Below are 26,322 nucleotides of genomic sequence, written 5' to 3'. Positions count from 1 at the left end.
GGGCGGCTAGGGTCTGGAACCAACTTCCAAGAGAAGTGGTGCTGGCTCCTACCCTGGGGGTTTTTAAGAGGAGGTTGGATGAACATCTTGCTGGGGTCGTTTGACCCCAGTATTATTTATGCCATGGCAGGGGGTCAGACTAGATGATATACTCAGGTCCCTTCCGACCCTAGAAACTATGAAACTATGAATATTTTTTCTAACACTTTTTAAGCAGTTACATGTCCACTTTACTAGCTTAAATAAATTTAGTCTGGATTTTGCATCTGTGTAATTGCAAACAAAATTTAGCCCTCACTCTTCAATTACAAGACTCAGATACATATTTTACTAAAGCCAATGAAGTTTACATATTTGACCATAGAGTATACCTCAGAGCATCTACCTTAACTTTCAGTCCTTGACACAAATTATTGCATGTCAGGAAATTCTATTCTCTATATGTCTGTGAAAGATAACAAAAGGCATGTCTCTCTGTGTCACTGATCCCATGTATTTTCCATTGTTCCAAGCATATTTGAAAAAAATTGATTATCCTTGCCTGAAACTAAAATGTGTTAACTCCTTGATCCATTTCTGGCACACACTTCACTGTTGACAATGGAAATGCTGGAAACTGCCAGCATGAAAGGATTAACTGAAGGCAGTTGGAATTTACTGAAATATGCTATTTGGCTTCATGAAATTTGCACAACAAAAACAGATACTTGTTTAATTTCAAGGAGCCCGAAACATTTCTGGCCTGCAGTGTAGTAGAAACAATGACTATGAAAAAGTTTGTAGGTGTTGCAACAAAAAAATCAAGCAAGTAGAACCTGAATAAACTGTAGCTGTTGACCTACAGGTTTCCGGCCCGAAGCACAATTAAATATTCATCTTTCCTTCTCAGTAACAGTTAGTTACAAACAAGGGGGTGCAGATTGTATGGTGCCCAACTTTCCAGCCCCATGAGCCAGATGAGTGATGTGGGGTTGGTCTGTGGGCTAGTTCCTGCTCAGAGTTAGCACTTGGAGGGGTGCAAGCCTATACACTGGCCTGATCATGCATGCCAGATCCAGCCATGCACTGGCCTGACGCTGTGCACCCTGATTTGGCCATGTGCTGGCCTGGCCCCCTGTGCTGGATGTGGCTGTGCACTAACCCTGAGCTCCCAGATCCGGCTGCAGAGCAACCCTACACACGAGGGCAGAGCCATGTTATTGAGCCTGCAGGGCTTTCCACAGATTGGGAAATTTGGCAGCAGGGGAGCAGCAATAACACTGCCACTGCTCCACCACCGGCATCAGATTTATGGGCCAATGGAGAGTCCTCTGGGCTGGATGACATGGCTCTGTGAGCTGGATCTGGTCCACAGGCTGGAGGTTGAGTGCCACTGGTGTAAAGTATTTCTTCAAGGTGGCTGAGCATCTGAGTTAGGATTTGTAAGACCTCACTGGTTAAGATACAAGTAGCTTGTAACACCAAAACGTACACTTTTTTTTATTTTTCTTCTACAGACCTTATTGGCTTGCCATGGGTGTGCTTCATTTACACAGTAATGAGTCTTGCATCCTTGGCTTTTGTCATCATGTTTATACCAGAGACAAAGGGCTGCTCTTTAGAACAAATATCCATGGAGCTAGCCAAACAGTAAGTATGCAAGATTGTTTACCTTCCCCTATGTGCTACTGATAGAAAATCAACTTTTTTAATGCCACAGATCAACAGGGCACCACATGGGTTTTCTTGGAGTATCACACTCATAAAGGGCCTGATCCTGCACATACTGAATGCAATGGCAAAGAGCACATAACCCTTCCATGGTGAGGATTAAGCCCCAGAGGAGGAGACAGTGCCTTCCTTTATCAACCTCATCACTTCAGTTGCTTTACACTGAAGTATGGCCTGGTGAATCTGACCTATATATGATGGAAGTGGAGACCTGAAAGCTTCCAAGGTTTGGTTGAGCTTTAATAAGGTTCTTTTAGACTGGGCTTAGCTCAGTCGCTCAGGTCTGCACAAGTTGTTTGGGAATCTCAAAAAATATTGCTCCCAGAAAGTTTTATATACACCGTTACCCTGCTTAATAGGGAAGATTTTGGTGTAGAAACAATGATGAGGATGCTACTACTTTCCTTCCTTCCACTGGGAATCCTGTGCATGACTGAGTCCCACCTGTTCCCTTTCACACCTCATAAGCAGAGCTGACTCTTTGTGATTAGGTTTTTTTAAAAAAAATCTTGCAGATCTCTTGGGGAAACAAAAATGAAACAGTTCATCCACAGTCTTCAAACTTCGCTAGTAAAATTATCTATATCCTATAACAAAACAACCACTTAATAGTCTTCTGCTGTCTCTATGCATGATTCCATTCTGCATTCTCCTGTTTATTCACTTCCAATTTAAGAAAGAAAGAAATGGGACTGATATATAACTCAGATCTCTCTGGCATGTTCCAAATGTAACTCTTCATCAGCTAATTACCTCATCAAAACCAGCTCCAGAAGTATCCAGCGTAACACGTAAGAAGGTAGAGAAGCCAAAGAGAAGTCAGTCGGCCATAGTTATTATTATGGGGCCACAGAACAGATACTATTAGGTGGCATCCTTTCCTCTACTGAAGTCAACAGGATTTTTGCTACTTACTTTTGAAGAGCAAGGATGTCACCCATAGGGTCAGATCCTCCTCTACCTATTAGAAGCCTAAGTGTGACTCCACTGCATCCTACTTGAGTGTCTAGAAAATGGTTAATAAAAATGTGGGTGTATCTGCTGCATAGGATACAAGCAGGTAAAAAAAAAGCAGGTGTATTAATAGCTTTTCAGGGATTTGAGGAGAGTGGAGAAGCACTGTACTTCAGCACCTAACAGGTGAAGTAGAATGTGGCCTGTACACTTTTGGGTAGTCAGCAAATCACCATCTAAATTTAAGTTGATTATTACCATCACCTTTTCTGTTGCAACAATGTTCACTGTCACTAGGTGCTGTCTATCTAAAGGACAACTGATAATAGGATAAATTGGCTGGAAAGTGAGGTTAGAATCATTCAAATTTGAAGATAGTCATCTATGTTTGTCCATGAGGGTAATTAATCTCTTTATAACTAAGGGGTGTGATAGATTCTCCATTACCTGTTGTTTTAAAATCAAGGCTGGATATCTTTCTAAAAGAGATTTTCTTGTTCAAACAAATTGTATTAGTTCTCGTAAGTGTTCTTTCTTTGCACAGTAGGAAAGAATAATTCCTTCCATTTCAAGAATCCCTAGATGAAATCCTAACTAGATGATCACTATATATGCTTACAGTGATTTCTGACCCTAAAATCTAGGAACTCCTTAAGAATACAACAGTGATTGCTGACTACCTGTCTTTGAAATACAGATTAATTGAACAAATCTATAAATTCACTTTCTTTTGCTCTTCCTTTTCTGCTCCATCACTAAAGAAACTGCAGCAGAAATAACCAGTGAGGATTTGTTTCATACCTTAGAGTGTTTTCTGGTGCCATATAAAACTAGTTTAAATTAAGAAATTAAGCAAAATCTGCCATCTAGTGGAGAAACATTCTACAGCAATTCATAGGAGATGCTTGGAAACATAGGGTACTTTTACATGTGCTTCAGGGGAGGGGGCAGTACTTTAATTAGAGCAGTTCTAAGAGTTGTCTTGTGTATCAATGTCTCCACACTTCAAAATGGCGGCAGGGGAGCTTGAACTTTAGCTTGTTAGATAACCTTTAGTTCAAGTGCCCCGGCCACCGTTTTTAAACATGGGAATGCAAGAGGCTGCTGGAGTGCAATAATTGCCATGATCCAGCAGACCTCATTGAGTCTGCTCTGATGCACTGTAATTCCAGTGCATCAGAGCAGCCTCTGCACTCGTGTATAGGCACCTATAGCTTCTAAAAGCAGAAGCAGGAAGCAATAGGAAACAATGCCTGAGACTGTTTGGATTCTAAATGTACTTCCGTGAGGATGACAGACACACAAATGAAAACAATGATTTGCTGGTAGAATGTTGTTTTTTCTTTATACATTCTGAGGAAACCACTCTGAGCTTCATATCAAATACTTTCATTCAGTATCCAACATCCAACCTAATAGGTAAGTATGGGGTAGTGTCTTTTACCTTTGCTTCCATTGCGTGTAGTACACATCAGTAGCATAGTACACATCAGTCATTCTACATCACCCATATTAAGAGAGAACCACAACTTTCCTTGTGCCCTCGGTCCTGGGAAAAGATAGTAATGTGTAATTGTCATCCTCTTCATGTAGAGAACAGAACTACTGCAAGTTGCTAGGCAGTTATGTTACCTATGTATACAGATGGCAGGGTAGATATGTGTCTTAATAGGCTATCTAAATAAGGCATATAGAGAGAGCAGAAGCTTTCATGAACCCTAGTTCACTTCATTAGGTGCTATGAAAGGGCACCAATACATACAGGCAGCGCTCAAGTTTAGATTCAACAGAAACTTGTTCCTTTTATTATTGAGCATATGCATCTTTGCATTATAAGCTGGCCAAATGTACTGTAATTACTTACATCCAAGATGAAGTTTCTTGTCCTTGTTGAACATGGGGAAAAGCCACTCATCCTGGATTTGAGTACAAGGTGAGGAGGCCAGGCGACTGCTGTGGTTCTGACTGGCCCTGAGCCCGAGTCAGGGCTGGAGGCAGAGCTGCAGCAGCTACCTGCCACACTGTGCCTGTCCCCTGCCACCTTTGCTCTCACAGCTTCTGACCCTTGGTGCCTGTCCCTCTGCCTCCCCCCAGCTCCACTGCTCACCATCTGTTGTGGCTCCAGCCCCATTCAGGCTTGAGACACAGAATGTATGGTAGCTCTGGCAGTGGCCTAGCCACACAACAGTGGCAGCAGTGGCAACAGCTCCAGCACCCCAGGGCTAGAGCTGTCACTGCTCTAACTGCTGCTACATGACCCAGGCAGGGCCAGAGCTAACACATACTTTGTACCCTATACCAGAGTGGGGCTAGAGTCATGACTCATGGCAAGTGATGGGGTGGAGGCAGAGACTGTGAGGAGTTGGCAGGGAAGCAGACACCAGGGGCACAGGCGCTGTGGGGGGAGCAGGAGATGTAGATGGCAAGGGGGATAAGTGGTGGAGCTGCAAGGGGCAGGAGTCAGGCTGCCTGCCCCCTCCATCAGCTGTTACCCCTGCCACGGTTTTCTCTGCTGTAGCAGCACAGGGGCACAAATTTAAGATGACCCTCTAATAATTAGATTCCGCACATACATAGAAATTAATAGCAATTTTTCCATATATAAAATCTAATTACTGGGGTGGGGCAGTCATCTTAAATACCAAGTCATCTTTGATTTGGGTAAATATGGTATTTGTCAAAGAGATTTATCCAGCAAATCCTTGCTGTGGCTGCTGGTTTGCTATTTGACAAGCTGCAATCAGAATTTATTCTTCATTACTGACCTGCCCCCAGATGAGGAAATATTTTAAGGGCAAATACTTTCCTTGTTTTATTAAATGCTAAATGCTTGTTTTCTTTCAGGAAGTATGTGAAGAATACCACTTGCTGGATCAGCCAACGAAGAGAGAAATTAGCACCAATAGAGCTTCCCAAGAGAGAACACTGTGAGCAGTTCTACTAGACTTCAGAAGGATGTTCGTTCATCCAAGGGGAACCTATGTGGCCTTCTCAAGAGAACTAATGGCCCCAAATATTCATGAATGCTATTATGTGAGAAACCTTAGTATCTTATATACACAAACTAGTTTCTATTCCATTTCAAAGTAGTTTTTCCTTCAGTGACAATATTCTAAAATTTAAGATTTTTGTAGTTTATAATTGATTAGAATCCTAGATTTACCCTACTTTGTGCCAGCATCCTTCACCTTCTCTGAACTTACCAACCCCTTAGATGTGGAAGGTGAATGAGTGCTGAAATACTAGGAACAATTCTGATCAGCCATGTTCAACCAAGATGAAGTCAAACCAGAATTGATACAGAGGAGTATGAGAATTATCACACAAATGGAGAGTCTATGTTACAAGAGGAAACTAAAAGAGTTCTTCTACTTTAGCCTAGCAAAACAATTGGTGTCTGTGAAAATTTAAGGGTGCATGCACTAGGAAGGGAGGAGAACTATGTGAGCTAACGGACAACATTGGGCACAAGAACAAGTGGATGGATATAAGGTGGACCATGAATAAATTCAAGTTGAAAGTTAGAGCAGTGAGGTTCTGGAACAGCCTTCCAATAGGAGAAGTTTGAGGTAGATATAGACCTAGTTTTACAGGGAAGCTTGAGTGCTTCAAGGAAGTCTTCAAGGGCAACTTGAAAAAATGAAACATTGAGATCAGCTCGTGGGAGACTATTGCCCAGGACCTCCCCAGGAGGAAGAGTGCTGGAAGGATCTCAGTACTTTGAAACCTTACAGTGACAACAGGAGATGGAAAAGTGGGAGTGACAGATGTAGAGTGTCATGGACCAAATCAAGAATCTGGAGTTACCTGTCTCTCATGGAAAAACATGCCTGAGCTGCAGCAGTCTGTCAATCCTGAATCAGTCTCATCAGCCATCTTTGGACCCACAGATAAACAATCATATGGAAGATAGTCATCCTTGACTGCAAGGGATTGCTAAAGTATATGATATAGTTGCCTGGAACAGTAGGAGACTGATCTTGGTGACCCAGTAAGTCTCTTCCTGGCCCATGTTTTTATGAAATGAAGCAACAAAAACTTTTGAGACAGAGGCATCTGAATACATGACCAGCTCCTTGAACTGGTGGAGGCCCTAAAAGAGATGAAAAGAGATAGGTTTTACTTCCCAAATCATACAAATTGAGATAAAAACAATTAGAGTTGACTCTGAGATCAGTTTTCTTGTCCTAATGCAGTCTTGGGAGTATAAAGAAAGAGTTTGTGTGGCACAATTAATAGATGGTAACATTATTTGCATACCTACATGCTGTAAATCTAAATCATTGCTGCTCTGGAAGTATTGTGTCAAACTTGGATTGGATTCCTCTGAGTCAGTCTCTGCTTATTCCAAAGTCCTGGTCAGGAACACAACTGCAATCTTTCAAACAATTATCATGTACCACATATTAGGCATTAGCTAGCTCATAGTTGTTTCTCAGTGAGCAATAAGCTTGATTACTAAAGGCAACCATTGATCCTCTGGATCGTGTTGTACAAATAAAATAACAGCAATAAGAATTGAAGCTACAGTGCTGAACCATTGGATTTGGAAGACTACCTTAGCAATTGGCTGATAGAGGAGGGCTTGGAGAAAACAAATTAATAAAACACAAATTGTCATGTTCCAAACCATTGTACATGCTGAGTAGGACCTCCAAGCAGTAATTAATGGAAACCATAACCAACTAGTTGCATTCCTCATGTCAAACTGTAGCCATGCAAAGCAGGAGGTAACAAAGGTTATCATACCTCCACTTCCTATGTGGCTTAGTTGGAAATGTTTCTGATCTCTTTGCTTAGAGGACTGATAATGGTCTGGTAGAGTGAAGTCTTTCAAGTTTCAGGTTTTTCCATCAAGGGTTCAAAGGACCATTTATTAGCACAATATATGCCAAATCAAAGCCTATAGAGAAGCTAGAGAAGAGTCAGGAACAAACTTATTAATAACAGTAATTAGGAATTTAGCTACCTCAGAATGTGAGCCTACTATATCCTTCCTGCTATGGAGATCTGCAACCTAGACCCTGGGAGAGTTGACCAAGTCCTATCCAACCCTTCCTGTAAAGAGGAGATAATAGTCAGAGCCTGTTCTGCCAATGGAAGAACAATACACATACCATATTTTCCAGAGTTTATCTTATTTTAAATTATATATGCCATGGTGCTGCTATCATAGGTGACAGTTCTAGAGACTGGTAGATGTCATGGTTAGCTAGGGTTTATGTAATTCAAGCATTGCCGCACAAATATAATATTACCACAGGCATCACAACTCAACTTTAATTTCAGGATGTACATGGTGTTACAAAGTGCTAACCAGGACATTATTTTCCCATTCTGTGAAGAGGTTAAAAATGATAATGCAATGTTTCTATTCTGCTCTGGGATCAAACTGAGATCTTTTAATACTTTTCATGAAGAGCGAGTGTGGAAGAGACAGCCCAGAATAGTCATGTGGTTGGGAGAGACAAGGATCCTTGTGGTGATATCTTTTATTGGACCAACTGCATGGTTGTGATAAAGTTAGACAAAATTTCGAATGCAGTGCATTCTTCATCAGGCTGGGATCCTCACCTGGGATAGGGGACACCCAGGTTCAAGTTCCTAGTAAGAGTTCAGCAAGGCAGGGTTTCTCACACCCCAGGTGAGAGCCTATGTAGCTAACCCAGGGTCTCATTCTGACCCCCACATTTTACCCCTGGATGTGAGAAACCTTTGGTAATGAAATCTGATTTAGAACAAGAATATATCTGGGAAAGGCGTCACTGTTGGACTTGGCAGTCTCTTGGTTTTCTAGCAAAAACCTCTCTTGTTGGAATTCTTGATCAACTTCAGAAGGAAACAAACAAGCATCTAAGGATATGGCTTTAGATTCTACACGAGATGCTGACTGTGTGGGTTGTTACTACGCAGTCATTTAGTACTTGTATAAACAAGTTTTTCACTGGAAAACAAAGACACGCCTTTCCCAGATATATTCTTGTTCTAAATCAGATTTCATTACCAAAGGGGGTCAGAATGAGACCCTGGTTACCAGGCAGTAGTGCTGATGAACATCTTTTTTATGATGCTACTGCACAGTCACCTAATATTACTGCACAGTAGTGTTGCATCATGGTTTTTGCTACACATGCTACTGTGCAGCAGTATTGGGTTACTGCACAGTAATATCTCATGTAGCTGTGGCCAGTGATACTCAGCCTCAATGCCTTTTATCTAACCAGTATTGTTAGGTTAAAAATATATTTTTAAAAATACCAAGGCCCTGAGTCAGTAGAGGCCAACCTTTATGTCTGGCATGCTGCAAATTAACCAAGCATCCTCTCAGCATCAGGCCCACTTTGAACCACCATCCCCCGCCCAATCTGCTGCTACTCTATCCCACCCCCATGGCTGCCCATGGCCCTTGTGACATGCATGCGACAGGATAGCTACTCCTGCCCTAGGTTATGGGAACTGACAGAATATTAAAATATATATATAAAATACTATTAAACCTATTTGTTTACTTTTTTGTGGTTGTGTCTGGGCAGTTTTGTTTACAGAAAACAAGAGAATCAAATTCATTTTCACGGCCTCGAGCACTTCTGTTGCACACATTGCGGTGCTCTTAAACATACAGTGAAATTAAAACCAGCCCAACATAAAATAGGCTGTTGTTCTTAGAGACTTGCAAAAACTTGTTTCTGAAAAACAAAGTGTGGGGAAAATTCAGCATGACACTGCTCTTTTCATATTAGTCTATTCTCCGGACATCCATGTGCATTTTTGGCACTGATGCTGTACTGAGCTCTAGGCAGACAGACCTATATGCTCACTTCATGATTACACCAGTAGAGGATTATCAGTGCTGCACACCTGACTCAAGGCTAGCTATCTTTCTTCACAAATCATTCATTTGAAGCTGCCAAACCACCCTGTCAATTTGTCAGCAACTTTCCATTACTATATTTGTCCAGGTATTCTTGGTGCAATATTTGTAGCAGTTCATAGCAAGAGACCATTAACTTCTTGATTTCTGATATGCTGCCTCTTTCCACACATTGTATTGACTTATCGCCAGCATTATATTACTAAAGGTTTTCTGTAATTACTTTCCATGATCAGGAACTTTTTCCTTCTCAGCACTGCACTTTTCTAAATAAATCTTTGAGACTGAATTAAGTACATGTTACATCGCACAAGTGCTTGCACCAAAACATAACTAATGTCTGACTTTGAAAATACCAGGGAACCTGCCTTCCAGCCCCACAGACACTGGGGATATGTAGAAAAAGCAATCCTCCTTCCTCCGAAAGGACATGTTTGTGCTCCTGCTCTCTCACCTCATCATTCCCATTGACTCAGATATCTTGTGCCAAAAAACAGTCAACAAATAAACCCCCCAATTTATTTGAGGTTGGCACAGGAACACAGCCAGCATGAACTTAGCTGCCACTAACTAACCATATATCTAACAACTCCATAATGAGACTTCTGTGGACAATGCTTCCTTGCATTTTCAAAAGCACAACATTACCACAAGTCCTGTGGACAGAATTGCCATTCCCTGCCCTCTGGAAGTAAGAGGTAGTAGAGACATGCACATCTCTCACCACCCGTTACAATGGGTATGTCTTTGTTTTAACATCTATTATCTTACCACAGAGGAAAGAGATCTGGGAGTCATTGTGGACACTTTGCTAAAACATACTGGCTCAGTGTTCAGCAGCCGCCACAAAGGCAACCAAAATGTTAGGAATTAAGAACAGAATTGTAAACAAAACAGAAAGTATTATTATGCCCATCCCATGTCGTGGCTACAGTTTGAATACTGCACTCAGTTTTGGTCCACACCTCAGCTAGGATATAGAAATAGAGAAAGGCAACAAGAATGATTAGTGGTATAGAGAAGCTTCCATTTGAGGCTAAGCCCATTAAGTTTAAAACAGAGGTGCTTCATGGGGGACATGATAAGGGTTTTCAAAATACTAAATGGCAGAGTAAGAAACAGGGATTTACTTACTGTCTCTCAATGAAAAAAAAATAGGAAGTTACACAATTAAGCTAGTAGGAAGCAAGTTTAAAATTTACAAAAGGCAGTTTTTTCACACAGCATGCAATTGAAGTACACAACTCACTGCCACAAGATGGGTTGGAAGCTGCTAGTTTAATCAGATTCAAAAAGGAATTGGATAAATTCTTGGAAGAAAAGTGCATCGGTAGCTATTGAACATGGGAGTTAGGGATATAGGCTCTGCATTATGACTTCCTAGACCTTAAATACCAGAGGCTGCAAGCAAGAGGAATGGGAAAAAAAAACCCTGATCAAACTCAGTTCACTCTCCTTTTCAGCATCCATTCTCTGCTATTGTGTGACGCAGGATAGTGGGTAAGGACCTATGACCTGACCCAGGAAATGGCAGATCTTGTTCTTATATCTCTGTTCATTATTTTCAATTTTAACTAACATCCTCCCCATCTCTTCTTCCAGATCTTTATTAAAGACCATAAACCAGACATGTCAAACTCATCAGGCCCCATGGGTTGAATGAGTGTCTCAGGGCTGACTGCAGGCCAGATAGGAGGGGCCAGTCCAGTAGGGTGCTACATGCAGCATGCTCCTGGGTGGACCCCTGTACTGTAGGCAGCACGCACCAGCCCAGCTCTGGGATTTGGGCTGACTGCAGCATTCAGGCTAGACATGGTGCCACAGACATGATTCACAACACAGGACTGGTGCAGGATGTGCACAGCCTGAGGCATTGGCCAGACAGTCCCATGCACTGACTCTGGCATGACCCAATCTGGACCAGCCCCAGAGCCAGTGTCGCAGAGTTGGTGTGGCATAGGTGCTGCTTTCAGCTTGCACCTCAGTTCAACCCTCTGTGCTGCAAGCAGCACCCATGGCACTGGGTCCAGCCTGAGCACCAGGCTGGCTTCACATGCAGGGTCAGTCCAAGACTCGGGCTGGATTCAGCCTATCAGTTGTATGTTTGAAAACCCTGTCTTAAACACCAAACACAAATGTAATCAATTTAACATAGATCACTGCAGCACTCAACAGGTTGTCTTCCCCATTTTGATATGCTATTACTGTTCAGTCACATTCCAAGTGTCAGTGCTAACTTCTAAGCCAGTTCTAGGACTGGGACACGCAATACTTTCATGTTGGTATATTTTACATTTGTTTTTTAAGTCAAATGTAAAACTGCACCACTGTCTGTAATGGAGGGGTTTGACCAGTTACCTCAAGGAAGCTACATGCAATAAACACTATTGCAGCACCTCAACACTAGATGGCTGGACAACAGGATGGACTCTTTTCCTTGGGCAATACTATCCCTCAGATAAGCTACAACCCTACACCTCTTTTAGCATAACTTACAGAAGCATACTTTACCCCCAAGTTTTAGAGGGTAAATTCTGTGCCAGTTTCAGGTTAGAGTGGTGGCTTGCTCCCTGCTCCCCGCTCCTTTTTTTCTTTTTATTTACAGTAACTTGGAAGACAAATCATATTGTTGTAAATGTGTCTTGTATCCAGGACCAGAAGCATTTTTGTTTACATTCATTGATATCACCTGCTTCATTACTAATACTCAACAACCACTACAGCTGAATATTTTGTAATTTGATCAACAAGAGAAAGAGTCTACTTCCACAACTGTGCTGACCAAACTCTTCATCAGTTTAGGACCACAATTTTTGTTTTAGAAACCCAGCATATATTTGCTCTTCACCATCCCAAAACCTTCATGTTATAGGTAGATCTAGACAGACAATACCTAACTTTACCCAGCATATTTACTAAACAGTAAGGAAAAGGTTGGAAACGGCATCAATTATGCTTAATTTTGATATATCCATAACTCTTCAAAAAACTCCCTGTGAAGATGTCCATAAGATGTCAATATATTGGCATGCCAATTTGTATACTTAAGTATTCCTTTAGCTGTTTCTTAAGCTATGTACTCAGAATTCTTTCCTAATGACACTCCCTTTTTCTTGCTTAAGATGCATTAAAAAATGCAATAGATTGCTGCCATTTTGGACCAAGTTTAGCTTCTTTCAGTCTCAAATGGCATGTGCTCACCTTCCCTGAACTTAATTTCCATTTTATATATTTATTTTAACCTTTCTTACTTTTCACACTTAATGCTTCCAGCAAGCAATAGTTCATTCTGCCTTTTAACTTCTGTTTTTTCTTTTCCTCTACAACTTGTGACTACATGATTTCTGTTTGTATCCATCCCTTTCTTCAGCATTTCTAAAAAGACACTGGTTATTTTCCACTTCTAAAACAGATTTCCACAAATTTTCTCTCAAACAGAAAAAACAGTCTGCTAAGCCTTAGCTGTAGTGTCCTTTAGGGTACTCCACCCTTCTTTCACAGTTATTCATTCTATGTACAATAAGAATTCACAGTACAATAATAGGATGACATCACCTGCAGTACAAATATGCACACAGCATTCAGTTCTTTAGGTTCAGACAGGGGAAATAGACATGCATATAGTTATACATATTTATTGTCATTTTTAAAAGTAGCATTTTCATTTACTTTATGTATTCACCTGTCCACTGTTCCATATGTGCACATTTGAAGAGAAAATAAGTACTGCCTTGCAAGTCCAAGATTAATATCAATAAAACCACACACCAGGTACGACTGTTGTTGCTTGCTGGCAGTTGCTGTCAGGAAAATATAATTATCCAGTAGAAATAATACGGAAAAGGACTTTATTACGCCTTTAGAAGCAGCCTGGGATTAGATCAGTACAACCACTACACTGCTTCATTCCAACTCCAAGAATATGGTTTTTCCTGAATAATGAAGGTTTGTCACTAGGAAGAAACTCATGTCATAGCTCCATTTTTTCCATGCAGCCCGTGGACAAAACAGTTGATTTCTCTATTACAGCTTCTCAAGTACATAAAGTTTTCCATTGTCTGCAGAAAAAAAACTCATTGTTGCAGGCCATAAGGTTTAGAAGCATCTTCTCTTCAGCAAGACAGCAAGAAACAATTCTTAAATTCTGGCATATAATTAAGAAAAACTTAAGGATGAACCAAATTCTGCCATCAGATACACGCACGTGAGTACCAGATATTCCAGTCAAGTCCACTGCATACTATTATACACATATACTACAAAAAGAAACAAAAAATATTAGCAACAAGCTATCCTTACATTTGTTTCAAATTAATTAGCAACTATACAATTTTAACTGTAATATGAAAGAGGAAAAGGAACGTAAAAGAACAGGTATGAAGAAAGATATTTTCCAAACTTTTATTTGTGCACATTCATCAAGTGAAAAAGTTAACTTTTACAGCTTCTTTGGTGCCCAATATTCAGCATACAAAAATGTAAAAGACTATTCACAAATAAAACACAAGCTCAAACTAAAAATGTTTTAAAGGTAGTGCACATCGTGACAGTTTTGCTTATGAAGACACAGAAATTACTGCAAAAATAAATAGAGCGTCTTTTAAAAAGCAGCAATTTCATATCTTGTAAACTTTCATTTTTACAATACAGCACTGTTCAAAATAAAATCCAAACGGACTGGAGTTTACACTGTGGCCATGAACAAGTGAAAGAGTCTGTATTTCCTCCGCTATTGTTGGTCCAGTTTTCCTTTTTGCTTTTAGTCCAATGTGCAGCAGTCTTTAAAGGTGCTTGGTTAGGGAACCTAACCATTAAGTGGTGAATTATAAAATCTCTTTCCTGCTTTCAAACACGAACGGATAAATCTGTTCCACAGCACTGGCAACAGCCTTTACATTTGGCCCTGAGACGCATTAAAAAACAGAGGGAGGAGGCAAAGAGAAAAAAGGTCAGGACACTGGAAATTAAAAATAACAATTTCTCAAAGTTGGCTACCACAATTTTACATTGTATACACGAAGATTATTTTTTCATATAAAGAAATCTTTCTTATGATCACCTTAGTATTTATAGCAACTCCACCCTCCCCACCCCCCTTAGAGTTTGTAATGATATTTGAACTAGTAGCTGGTTAGACTAGAAATGTATGTATTTCTTAGATTTTTTCCCCACCCTATCCAGAGGCTCGTGAGGCTTACCATAAAAACAACCCAAAGTCTCCAAACACCCCCTTCAAAACCCAAGGACTCCAGCTCTTCCCTCCCCGCACATTATAGCTGTCCCTGTTATTCTGCAAGAAATTATATTCCATGCAATATAGCACAAGAGAGGCATCCTACGTAAATAGCAGAGCTTGACTGGCATTACCTTAACAAACAGGTCAGATGCCTTCTGACTAGTTGCTGCTCTACGAATCAAAATTCCCCAGAACAAAACGTGGCTATCTTAATTTTTCATTGCATCCAGTCACAGGCAACTATTTCTAAATTATAATGGATTTTAACCTAGTTGCGATTTAGACGTTAATTCTGCAGCCGGAATTAACGAACCTCTCTCCCATCAACCTCAAGTCATAACCTCTAATCCCAATTATGATCTTTATTACACTACATGTGGGGGGAAAAAAACTGAAAAAGATGTTCAAAACTTTGGATTCTTCAATTAAACAAGTGTACCTTAAAACTCCCCACCATGAACCTGGTTACCTCATCCCCCACTTTTCCTAAACTATGACTACTTTTAGTTCATTTAAAATAGTCTATTTAGCCTATTAGAAGTATTACTTTCTTCCACAACTATCGGATGTTACTGTTAAAAAACAAATTATCTGGTAGCATTAGAAAATGTAATCCCACATGCTTATCTTGCTGTTGCTTTAAGTCTGATTTCTCTGGCTAAACTCGCACGAAAGCTAGTTAAATATTCCTAACAAATCAAATATTTATTTTGACATGAAGTACCTGTTACTGTGATACTGCCCGTTGAAAAAATTTGTAAAGTAGCTCTGAGAGTCTTTATTCTGTAACACACTGCAGGATGAAGCTCTGGTTCATAACTAGAAAACAAAGGATACTGTCAAAACTTTTTTCTTGAAGTTATAGAATTAGTTAAGAAAAATAAAAGATTACAGTTCTCTTGAAACGTACAGTACCTAGCATGAGGTCTATTGTTCTTCGTAAATTCTGGCAATCGGATTTCAAAGGGCATGTTGCACACGGCTAGAACATTGACAACTTTAAAATCTGTGAAAATTACCTTGTGGAAAAAAAAGAGTAAAAGTCAAATACTTGATTCTTGAGGGAGAAAAAACCTCTAACAGACAATCTGATATTGTTTCAGTTAAAAATTTTGTGGTTAATGCACTCAAAGCATCTGCTAGGACTAGGTAAACACTTCAGTCATTTGCTGTTGAATACACAATTCCAGAATGGTGTTCTTCTAAAAGTACAAAACTGCCTTTTCATTTTCACTTAGAACAAAATATTGGAGCTTGCACAGCCTACATTACTATAGTAAAAACCAATAAATTATAAATAGGCTAATTGATGTCTCAGAAGCCATTATTTGAATGACAGAAAAAAGTGTGGTTTGCATTTTCTAGAACCTCTTGAGTTGTTTTATAATCTTGTTCATAGAGCCTTTTCATTTTAACATTCCAGTTTTTACTACAGTTCAGAATCTGCACTGTGCATAAATGAAATGCATCTTTCATTGATCTCAAGCAGACAGTGTCGAGAATCACTATTCTATCTTTACCGAACCCAAGCTAAATTTCAAACTTCCAAAAGCTCTTTACCCATAACAATGCTATGCTACAACACAGTAGCCAAAAACTACCAGTGGACAATGTCCAACTGAAATAATGACATCATGACAGCTTTTTCCCAGTTGTCAGCATAAACAGTATCAATGAAGAAGGAACATGCTCTTCCTCAAACTCTCCAAAAAACTCTTTTTGGCTTGTGAATAAACCCCATGATTTCTGGTTTGAAAAAAAAAATAAATGTTAAGCAGGAAAGATTCCTTAGAAAAGAAATCTCAACATGGATCTGGACATAGCTTCATAGATGCTAGGGTCAGAAGGGACCTCAACAGATCGTCAAGACCAACGCCCTGCCTGGGCAGGAAAGAGAGCTGGGGTCAGATGACCCCAGCCAGATGCCTATCCAGCCTTCTCGTAAAGAGTCTCAAGGTAGGGGAGAGCACCAGCTCCCTTGGAAGCCCATTCCAAATTCTGGCCACCCTCACCATGAAGAAGTTCTTCCTGAAATCTAGCCTAAATCTGGTCTCTGTCAGTTTGTGACCATTGCTCCTTGTTACCCCAAGAGGCGCCCTGGTGCACAGAGCATCTCCAATTCCTTGCTGTGCCCCCCTAATGAATTTGTAGGTGGCCACAAGATCACCTCTCAGCCTTCTCTTGCAGAGGCTGAAGAGGTCCAGGTCCCTTAGTCTCCCCTCATAGGGCTTGGCCTGCAAACCCTTAACTATACGAGTGGCCCTCTGGACCCTCTCAAGGTTATCTACATCCTTCTTAATGCACGGCGCTCAAAACTGGACACAGTACTCCAACTGCAGTCTGACCAAAGCTGCATAAAGGGGAAATATCACCTCCTTTGTTCTATTTGTCATGTATCTGTTGATGCATGATAAAGTGAGGGGAGCTTTGCTGATGATTTCGTCACACTGACATGTTCTCCACTTATGTTTCTCTTTATTATAATACTGATGCTATTTTTGCTGAGTAGCTTCATGATCTAATCCAGTCTTCGCTGTTACAAATACATCAATTCTATCCACAGTTTTGAAGTCCAACTCAGATCCTTCAGGTCTGATGTAGTCTTGTGTTAGATGGATGTTTGTTTTGTCTTGTTTTAAATCCACTTAGATTGGTAAGAGCCACTGTGGGCTTATTGTACATGTAAAGTTTGGTGTCCATTATGTAGGCTGAGCAACCATCAAATGAGACCATTCCTGCTTTAGACTCCCTAGTGGATCTGTGAACTGACTAGCAGTGAACTTCACTAGGATCAAGGAACAAACACCAAGTTGAATAATTTTGTCAGGCAATTGTAAGCAGGTTGTATAATGGGCTATGTCTATTTATCTCAGGCTTAAGCAAGGTGGAGTTAACCATGATATTCATTAGCTTAGAAGTGAATCTTTATCCCAATGTACTGCTTAGCAAGACTACTGCCATTTGCTTCATTTTAACTTTTAACATATTCAAAACCTGATTTGAAACTATATTCATCCTCACTATTCTAAAACTAGATTTACTGAAAAAATGCAAGTGTCTGTTCCTATGACAACTATCTTTATGTTATTCAGAACATTCTAAAAATGGAATTTGCAGTAATATACCAAGTCAAAACTTTTTTTCTCCCACATAAGAGAAGGGTGATTGCAAGAGGCTAACTTACCAACCCTTGTAAAATAAATTCCTGCTCTTTGGCTGGTAAAGCATTGTTTTAGTCTGCAAAGTGAGTCTCAAGCATGTACATGTACACACACAAAATGTGGTCTCAGATGTGGACCAAATATAACTTCTGGTACTACACATGGAAATTTGGGAAGATGCTGGTGGTCACTGTCATCGTTGCTGTGCTCGTCAGGTGTTACGGTAGTATTGTCAGTATTGAAGTCTCAGGGACTACAGTGCCAGCAAAAAGTCACAACCAGGAGATCCCAACACCAATCTTATCTTAAAGAATTGACCGCAGGCTCAGTTCAGTGGCAAAGGTTTGGCCAGGTTACTGTCTACAAGCCATGGCCATAACACACTTGTGATCTGACAGACAAGGTGTTAACACATGCATGCCCATGACAAAGTACTGGCCCATACCATGTAGGCTCCCCAGACCAATATGAAGTTCCCAGGGATCAAAACAAATTACATTTTACAATCTACCAATATTTTCAATGTCTTAAGCTGTCCTGTACCATAGGCTTATTCCACATCTTGATCTCGGTGTTCCTGTTCCAACCTCATCATCTTGGTAATGGACTATTCTACATCCTGTAGACACTTCCCAATCCCATCTTCTGGCAAGAATGCCCATCTGGCCCACATGCCAAGTTTGCTTTTATAAGGAGTTTATGCATCAGTCACGTTCACCGTTGAGGCCTACTTCGGCCCATACTTTAGCAAAGCCTTTGTGTAACCAGTATATACACTGATCATTACTTCAGCAAAGTCTACAGTCACATCACTACTTCTGCTGATCCAGGCAGCAATCTTTCCCATTCTTTCTGAAAGGCCAAAGAATCCTACTCGTTAGAATTATTACCTGAAAACCTAGTTTCTGCAGACTACGGGCTAACCGTCTGGCACCAAATTTAGCTTCTTCTTCACTATAAAGGAAAGAGAAAATACTAACTTTATTATGTTGCAGTAGCACGATTAGAAATGCATATGTCCCACACTGATGTTGCTATTTTTTTTAAACTCTCTAGTTAGAAAATACCAAAATTAAAGCCTTAATTATGCCTTAGTATGATACAACCTTAATTACAAAATCATACACACCATCACCACAGACTGCTTCACAGCACAGCATAAATGGTGCTCACTTGATGAACAGCTATCCAATATTGTATCGCATTCTAACTGTTAAGGACATGGCCCCATATCTTTTTAATGTACAGTATTCACAGTTCATTCTGAGGATTTTTCTTAATGCTCAGTTAACATTTATGAAACATTTATAAGTCTTCTCAAAATGTGACTTGAATGGTGGCATATCTATTATTGCACATAGAGTACCAAGGCAAGGGACATCAAGTTCAAGACCGATAAATATTCTGGATGTCCAAGTTGGGATTCCATATAATCTGACTCTCTTTCAGTGCTCTATGTATCACTGTTCCTATGACTTAAGCTGCAGTTATGTCTGGTCACCTTTTCTGCATATCAGTGTCAAGGTCTACAGTTGGTCACAATAAGGAACCACTTATTGTGCCCACTTTTCAAAAGTCTAGTTACAGTGATCTGATCATCCTGACAAAGGAACTCTGGCAAGAAGTGGCATAGATTCCAATTATCAAAGGCAACTTTCAACATCTTTAATCATCATCTGACCTTCTTGCAATTCTGTACTTTATTCACTATGCATCTTCTAATTCTCTCAAAATGAGGCAGAAGTCCTATAAAAAAAAATCTCAGCCCATATATAACCCACATCCCCAGTGCAGGTCTCTTTTGTAAACTGATTTCAGGCAAGGGTTCTGTACAAACAAGTAGAATGTGATTCTACAGTTAAAGACTGTTTAATGGATCTGCATTAAGAGGCCACAACTATGAGCCCACAGGAACCTAAGTTTTGGACTTAGTACTTGGTTTCCTTGCCTCTGTGAATCAGCACTAGAGAGCATTTTTCTATGCATTTCACTAGGAAATGGCAAAATTCCCAAATTTTCAGATACTAAAAAGTGTGTTCTAGAGGTCAAATCCTTCTGTGTTACAACTGTGAAGCTTGAACCTTATAGTCCTCCCCACATCAACCTAACCTTGTCTCTTCCACACTCTGGATCTTCAAACATATACTAAACTTTACTTTTAAGGTTTTGTCTGTTTCCTTCCTTAGCAAGCTTTAGTCTTTACCAAATCTGAATTCCTTCCTCCTGTCAATATTAGTCCAAGTTCATTTTTACGTGATAGTTCCCTCTTCCATTCTGCTCAGGTTAGTACAGGGCTTATTATGTGCACAGGAGAAACAAGGTTGCCTGGATTTAAATACTAGGACTCATGCCCAATATGTTCAAGAACTGCAGTTATGGAAAGTGTCCTACTCAGCCCCAGACTCAGACATAGCTAGGAATGCTTCTGGGAATTTAGTTATTAAAATCCAAGTGTCTAACAAACATGCGTGAACTGAAAAATGTGTCATGTCAAAAGCCCAATATGGGTGGATTTTTGCTATTAGGAAAAGGCATTTAACTGGTACCAAGGCCAGCTCCCTCTCAAACTTGGGAGTCCCTGTTGTGAAGCACGGTACATGCAAGCTTCTCAAATAAAAGACTGCCAGAAGTTAACGTGGTTAAAACAACTTATTTTCTCTAGCAGCCTCCTGCAAAAGGGATGAACTGTTTTGGCTGCAATTTCCAAATATTCCTTGGGCAGTGAGTTAATATAGAAGATTTCCAAACAACTGGTCAAACAAAGCTTGGTAAAATTTCAAGCAACAGCAAACAAAGTCTTATATACGGAGATGCTAATCGCGCTTGTAACACGTAAAGCCAACCTAATGAAGTAGCACTTTAGAAGGTCCCAAAAATGTAATCTAGGAGAAACTACTTTGTCCTGAAAAAAAGATCTAGACCTTGACAAAACTTACCTGGTGGCTCCTGTGCAAATAACTTTTCCTGAGGACCAAATTGTGGCTGTAATCCTAGGTTTCCTAAGTTTCATTAATACTTTCTAGAAGGAAAAAAGAAGATTGTTCAATTTCACAACAGAAAGAACAAGTCTAATATATTTCCTCTATTCCACCTTTGCCCTGATAAGCCTTTCTTTCAGAAGAAAGAAATCAAAATCAGGTCTTGAAAGGAGTCAAATAAATCTGAAGAATCATAGTCAATTAGCTAATGATCACATGGTGGTGGGCCAGTAGCCTTAAATAGATAGAAGTTATTAAAATCAAAACTAAATTTTTCATTTCCCCTTACTCAGGCTGTCTCACTGCTGACTATTTCCAGCAAGATCTCATCTATTCCTGCATAAACTCCAACCTCTACATAAGAACCGACATTTACTGGATCACCCCATAGGTCCATCTAACCCAGTAGCGACTGTCTCACACACTGGGAGAGTGGATGCCGAGGGGAAGACTGAACAGGGCTTGTCCAGAATATTTTACTTTTCCACATCTTATACATCTGGTCATTCCTTCATGCCTCCTCTTATACATAGTAGCCTAAATTCTTAATCCCAACTCAAGGACTACTTTTGTCCAACATTTCAACACCGGCCATTACACCTCGCCACTTCTCCAGTGCTGCTTTTGTTTATGACCATGACAGGACTAACATCAAGAAAACTGCTTCCTTGTAAGCTGTTCTCCTCAACAACAGGCCAAAGCTTTCTGAATATAATAGATTCTATTCCTCAAGGTAATGACTACTATCTTGCTCTACAGCTGCACGGCTACATGTACACTCAATATTGTGCTATAGCAATAATCAATCTTTGGTCTGTCAGAATGTATTTTTTTCTGGCCCACCCAAGTAATTCTTCATTGACAGCCAGACAGACTAGATAGGATGGAAACCTTTTAAGCATACTCTTGTGTTAGGTCCCCAGAACTGCACAAATTTAAATCTCACAGCCTCTGTTGCAGTGCTTTGACACTATTGGCAGCACCTCTTCCTACTCCACCCCCTCCCCATTCCTAGAATAGATAAAAGCTAAGCAAGGCCAGCACGTCTAAACAGGAAAGAAATTATAAAGAAAATTCAGACACATTCCAGTTCCGGTGCACTGATTATAGAATTCATGATATCAACTACATCCGATGTATTGAGATCGACACAAATAAGAGAATTCTAATTCAATAAACATTTGTAAAATTTAAGCACTTAAGGGATCTTAAAATCTCTTACCCCAACATCACGCTTGTATATCACATTTGCACCCTCTAATGCAATCTTCCTCAAGTTTAAATGGCATCTTGTTCTAAAAACACACACTACGTTTGTGATTAAAATGTCCAATGCAACATCACTGTCTGCATCCATTGGGGTGGATTAAAACTCAGATCCCCACCAGCACACCATGAAGATCACATCCTGAGAAAGAGAACAATATAATTAAACATGGTATCATACAGTTGTCTATGAACATTCTACCATGTAACCTAATTTCAACTTAAATAGGGCAACCTTGGAAAAAGAACTGTGGAATAAATTGGATTTAACTGCAAAGTTTCTGTATCCAGGACACCAGAAGACAGGATTCCTTACTTATTTAAACGGACATTTCAGTACAGTGAAACCAACTCATCAGAAATGCACGCTGGGGCTTAATTAACAAGCAGAGATGAATTGGGACTTCTATACAAAGGACTCTCTGGATTGCTCTGATTAAGTAGCATATGAGAGAAGTTCACACTTACATGCTCAACAAACATGAAAGCGCTCAGGACTGCTGCAATGAACACAGCACCCCATGTGCACAGAATTCCAATAAACATCACACAGCTGCTTTCTGGCATGTGCTCAACACCACCCTTATGGATGTGCTCTTAATAGCAGTGGCATGTACTGCCAGTACTAATTTAATGGCACCTACATCACTTTTTACAAGTGGGAGCATGGAGTGCAAGGGGCTTCACACAATGGGCTTCTTTTCTCCGCAAAAGGTAAGGGTCTCTTTTCTTATATGTTGGCTGATCTCCTTCATTGGGCTTTAAACTATGTTCGACGGGAGAGGGGGAGGCAGAAGATGGAGAGAATCTAGGACCTACAATCTACGAGACTTAACAGAACATCCCAGGTAAGTACCAAGGGGCCCACTGGGAATCAGAATGGGCGGGCGTCAAAGGCACCATTCGGAGGGCTCAAGGGCCTCTATACCAGGGGTGGGCAATTATTTTGGGTGGTGGGCCGCTTACTGAGTTTTGGCAAGCCATCACGAGCCGCATGACAGGCAGCCGGGCCAGATAAATATTAATTTTTTTAACATTTTTAGGGGCCCCGTGGGCCAAATAGAATGGCCTGTTGGGCCGCATTCAGCCCGCAGGCCACATTTTGCCCACCCCTGCCTATACTAATGCCAGGAGCATGGGGAAACAAGCAGGAAGAACTTGCAGTCCTGCTTGCAGACAATAACTTCGATTTAGTGGAGTTAATGGAAACCTAGGGGGACCCTACCCATGACTGAGCAGTATGCACTGAGGGCTATAGGTTGTACAGATGGGATACAGTAGGGAAAAAAGGGAGGGCAGGGGTTTGCCCTATGTGTTAAGGAACATTATACATCTACACTAATCAAAATGGGATCAGAGAAGGAGAAAGTTGAGGCATTGTGGGTTAGGATACATGGAGGTCGAGGGGAAAGGGTCTTGGTGGTGGGGGTCTGCTACAGACTACCACATCAAGAGGAAAAGCTAATCTTGGAATTCTTGAGGCAGCTCTCAGATGCTGTATGGTCTAGGGATATGGTTGTCATGGCAGACCTAATCTACCCTGACATCTGCTAGGATGAGCAGTCAGCCAAATCCAACCATTGATGTAGGTTCTTAACCTGCATGCAGGAACTTCATCTAACACGGAAGGTATACGGTCCCACTAGGGGAATGCCTTACTGGACTTGGTGTTGGCTATGGGGAATGACCTGGTAGGGGAGCTGCAGATTCATGGTTACCTTGGGGACAATGACCATCAATCAATCAAATTCACCATACAGCATAGGGTGGGAAAGATAACTAGTAGGGTGGAAGTGCTTGATTTTAGGAAGGCTAACTTCAGTGTGCTCAGTTTAGTCAATGACTCACTGTAGGATAGGAGTATTGGTGAGATGGGAGTCCAGGAAGGGCGATTGTTCCTAAAGGAAGCGATCCTTCGGCACAGAGGGAGACGATACCATTGCGAGGGAAAGGGGGAAAAGGTACCAAAAAACTTCCTTGGCTAAACAGAGAAATACAGGGAAGCCTAAGGGCAAAAAAGAGAGGCATATAGGCAGTGAAAGCAGGGGGAAGCTACCAAAAAGGAATACACCTACTTGACCCACACTTGCAGGGAGGCAGTTAGAAAGACTAGAGCAATTATGGAGCCAAGGCTGGCAACACAAATTAAAGACAACAAAAAGTCTTTTTGTAGGTATGTAGGGAGTAAACGGAAGGCACAGGGCAGCAAAGGACCCCTAGTGAACAACCAGGAGCAATTAGTGACAGAGAGGGGGGACAAGGCTGAGCTCTTCAATGAGTTTTTTGCCTGTGTTCCTGAACAAGTGTCTAGATAAGTCTCCTAATGGATTCTTAGATGGGCATTAGGGGGACACCAGCTCACCAACTGTCAATGTTGACTTGGCACAGAGTCACTTGGATGGACTGGATGTGTTCGAGTCAGCAGGCCCAGATGAGCTGTATCCGACAGTACTGAAGGAATTGGCCGGTGCAAAGCAGAACCACTGGCATGGCTGTTTGAGCACTTGTGGCACTCAGGTCAGGTCCCAGAGGACTGGAAAAGGGCCAATGTGGTCCCTATATGCAAGAAGGCGAGGAAGGAGGATGTGAGTAATTATAGGCCAGTCAGTCTCACCTCTATCGTTGGAAAAGTCTTTGAAAAGATTATTAAGAATCATATTTGTTCGAGTCAGCAGGATAAATAGTGCAGCAGGACAACCAGCATGGTTTTGTAGCATGCTTGACTAATCTGTTTTCTTTTCATGACCAGGTCACAAAACACTTGGATGCAGGAGTAGAAGTGGATGTCATATACTTGGATTTTAGGAAGGCCTTTGATATGGTATGTCATACCATTCTCATAAATTAAGAGGCTGAGACTTAGATGTTCACACAGTCCAATGGGTGGCAAATTGGCTTGTGGGGGTCACACTCAGAGAGTGGTAGTGGATGGGTTGATATTGACCTGGAAGGATGTGGGCAGTGGGATCCCGCAGAGCTCAGTCCTTGGACCTGTACTCTTCAATGTCTTCATCAGTGACTTGGATGTGGGCGTGCAGTGTACTCTGTCTAAGTTTGCGGATGATACTAAATTGTAGGGTAAAGTATACACTTCGGAAGGTAGGGAATGATTGCAGGCAGACCTGGGCAGGTTGGAAATGAGGGCCACTCATATAGTTAAGGGTTTGCAGGCCAAGCCCTATGAGGAGAGACTGAGGAACCTGAACCTCTTCAGCCTCTGCAAGAGAAGGCTGAGATGTGATCTTGTTGCCGCCTACAAATTCATTAGGGGGGCACAGCAAGGAATTGGAGATGCTCTGTTCACCAGGGCGCCTCTTGGGGTAACAAGGAACAACAGTCACAAACTGACAGAGGCCAGTTTAGGCTAGATATCAGGAAGAACTTCTTCATGGTGAGGGTGACCAGAATTTGGAATGGGCTTCCAAGGGAGCTGGTGCTCTCCCCTACCTTGGGAGTCTTTACAAGAAGGCTGGATAGGCATCCGGCTGGGGTCATCTGACCCCAGCACTCTTTCCTGCCCAGACAGGAAGTTGGACTTGAAGATGTGTTGAGGTCCCTTCAGACCCTAGCATCTATGAGTGAGAGAAAGGGTGCGGTATGTGCTGTCATGGTGACAAACACTAGTATTTTCTGACACGGTGTAGACATAGCCACACATAAAAAGAAAAAAAAAAGAATGAAAAGAATAAACTGTCTTTACATGCTTTATGAGTCTTCAGGTATACTACCACTGTGTTGCTCTCAAATGGGGCCTGTCAGCCACAAATGGATTCATCAGGCATCTGACAAGACCTTGTATATGTCCACCATGAGCCACAGGATTGACTGTTGCCCATTATATAGGACAACAATAAAAATATTCCCCCCCAATCCTCTCTTCATGGTAGTGCCTCTTACACCAGTAACTACAAATGATACACAGTGGTTCACTGAGTAAGCCTACTCCAAAATAGCTGTTTTGCTTAGGATCATTTTATGGGAGGACAGAAGAGACTTGAAATCATGCTTTCACTGAAGCCTTGCAATTTAATTAAATTGGTGATCCAGGCTGACCTGGACATGCTCAGCAAATGGGCAGACGAGAACCTGATGGTGTTTAACACCGAAAAATGCAAGGTTCTCCACCTTGGGAGGAAAAACCTGCAG

The 26,322-nt window shown here is 41.1% G+C and overlaps 2 protein-coding genes across 3 annotated transcripts in view; one reads left to right on the top strand and one right to left on the bottom strand.

Annotated features, from left to right (window-relative positions):
* SLC2A12 (solute carrier family 2 member 12) overlaps positions 1-5,670 on the top strand; it is a 47,734-nt gene extending 42,064 nt beyond the window's left edge. For both annotated transcript variants that reach the window (XM_019538089.1, XM_019538087.1), the window contains exons 4-5: positions 1,497-1,629; positions 5,509-5,670. In XM_019538089.1, coding sequence (XP_019393634.1) covers positions 1,497-1,629; positions 5,509-5,608 — 233 coding nt within the window. In that variant the 3' untranslated portion in view covers positions 5,609-5,670. The remainder of the gene's footprint in view (positions 1-1,496; positions 1,630-5,508) is intronic.
* A 7,484-nt stretch (positions 5,671-13,154) lies between these two features.
* The window catches only part of TBPL1 (TATA-box binding protein like 1), a 21,935-nt gene continuing 8,767 nt past the window's right edge, over positions 13,155-26,322 (bottom strand). Inside the window, exons 2-7 of the mRNA XM_019538086.1 lie at positions 22,133-22,318; positions 20,869-20,951; positions 18,823-18,886; positions 15,687-15,790; positions 15,496-15,590; positions 13,155-14,438 (exon numbers count right to left, since the gene is read on the bottom strand). Of these exons, the coding sequence (XP_019393631.1) occupies positions 14,359-14,438; positions 15,496-15,590; positions 15,687-15,790; positions 18,823-18,886; positions 20,869-20,951; positions 22,133-22,267 (561 nt within the window). The 5' untranslated portion in view covers positions 22,268-22,318 and the 3' untranslated portion in view covers positions 13,155-14,358. The remainder of the gene's footprint in view (positions 14,439-15,495; positions 15,591-15,686; positions 15,791-18,822; positions 18,887-20,868; positions 20,952-22,132; positions 22,319-26,322) is intronic.

Source organism: Crocodylus porosus, unplaced genomic scaffold (assembly GCF_001723895.1).
Source record: "Crocodylus porosus isolate Cpor-Errol unplaced genomic scaffold, CroPor_comp1, whole genome shotgun sequence".
Classification (NCBI taxonomy): domain Eukaryota; kingdom Metazoa; phylum Chordata; order Crocodylia; family Crocodylidae; genus Crocodylus; species Crocodylus porosus.
Note: the sequence above shows the minus strand (reverse complement) of the source record. Positions and strands in the feature narration are given on the sequence as shown.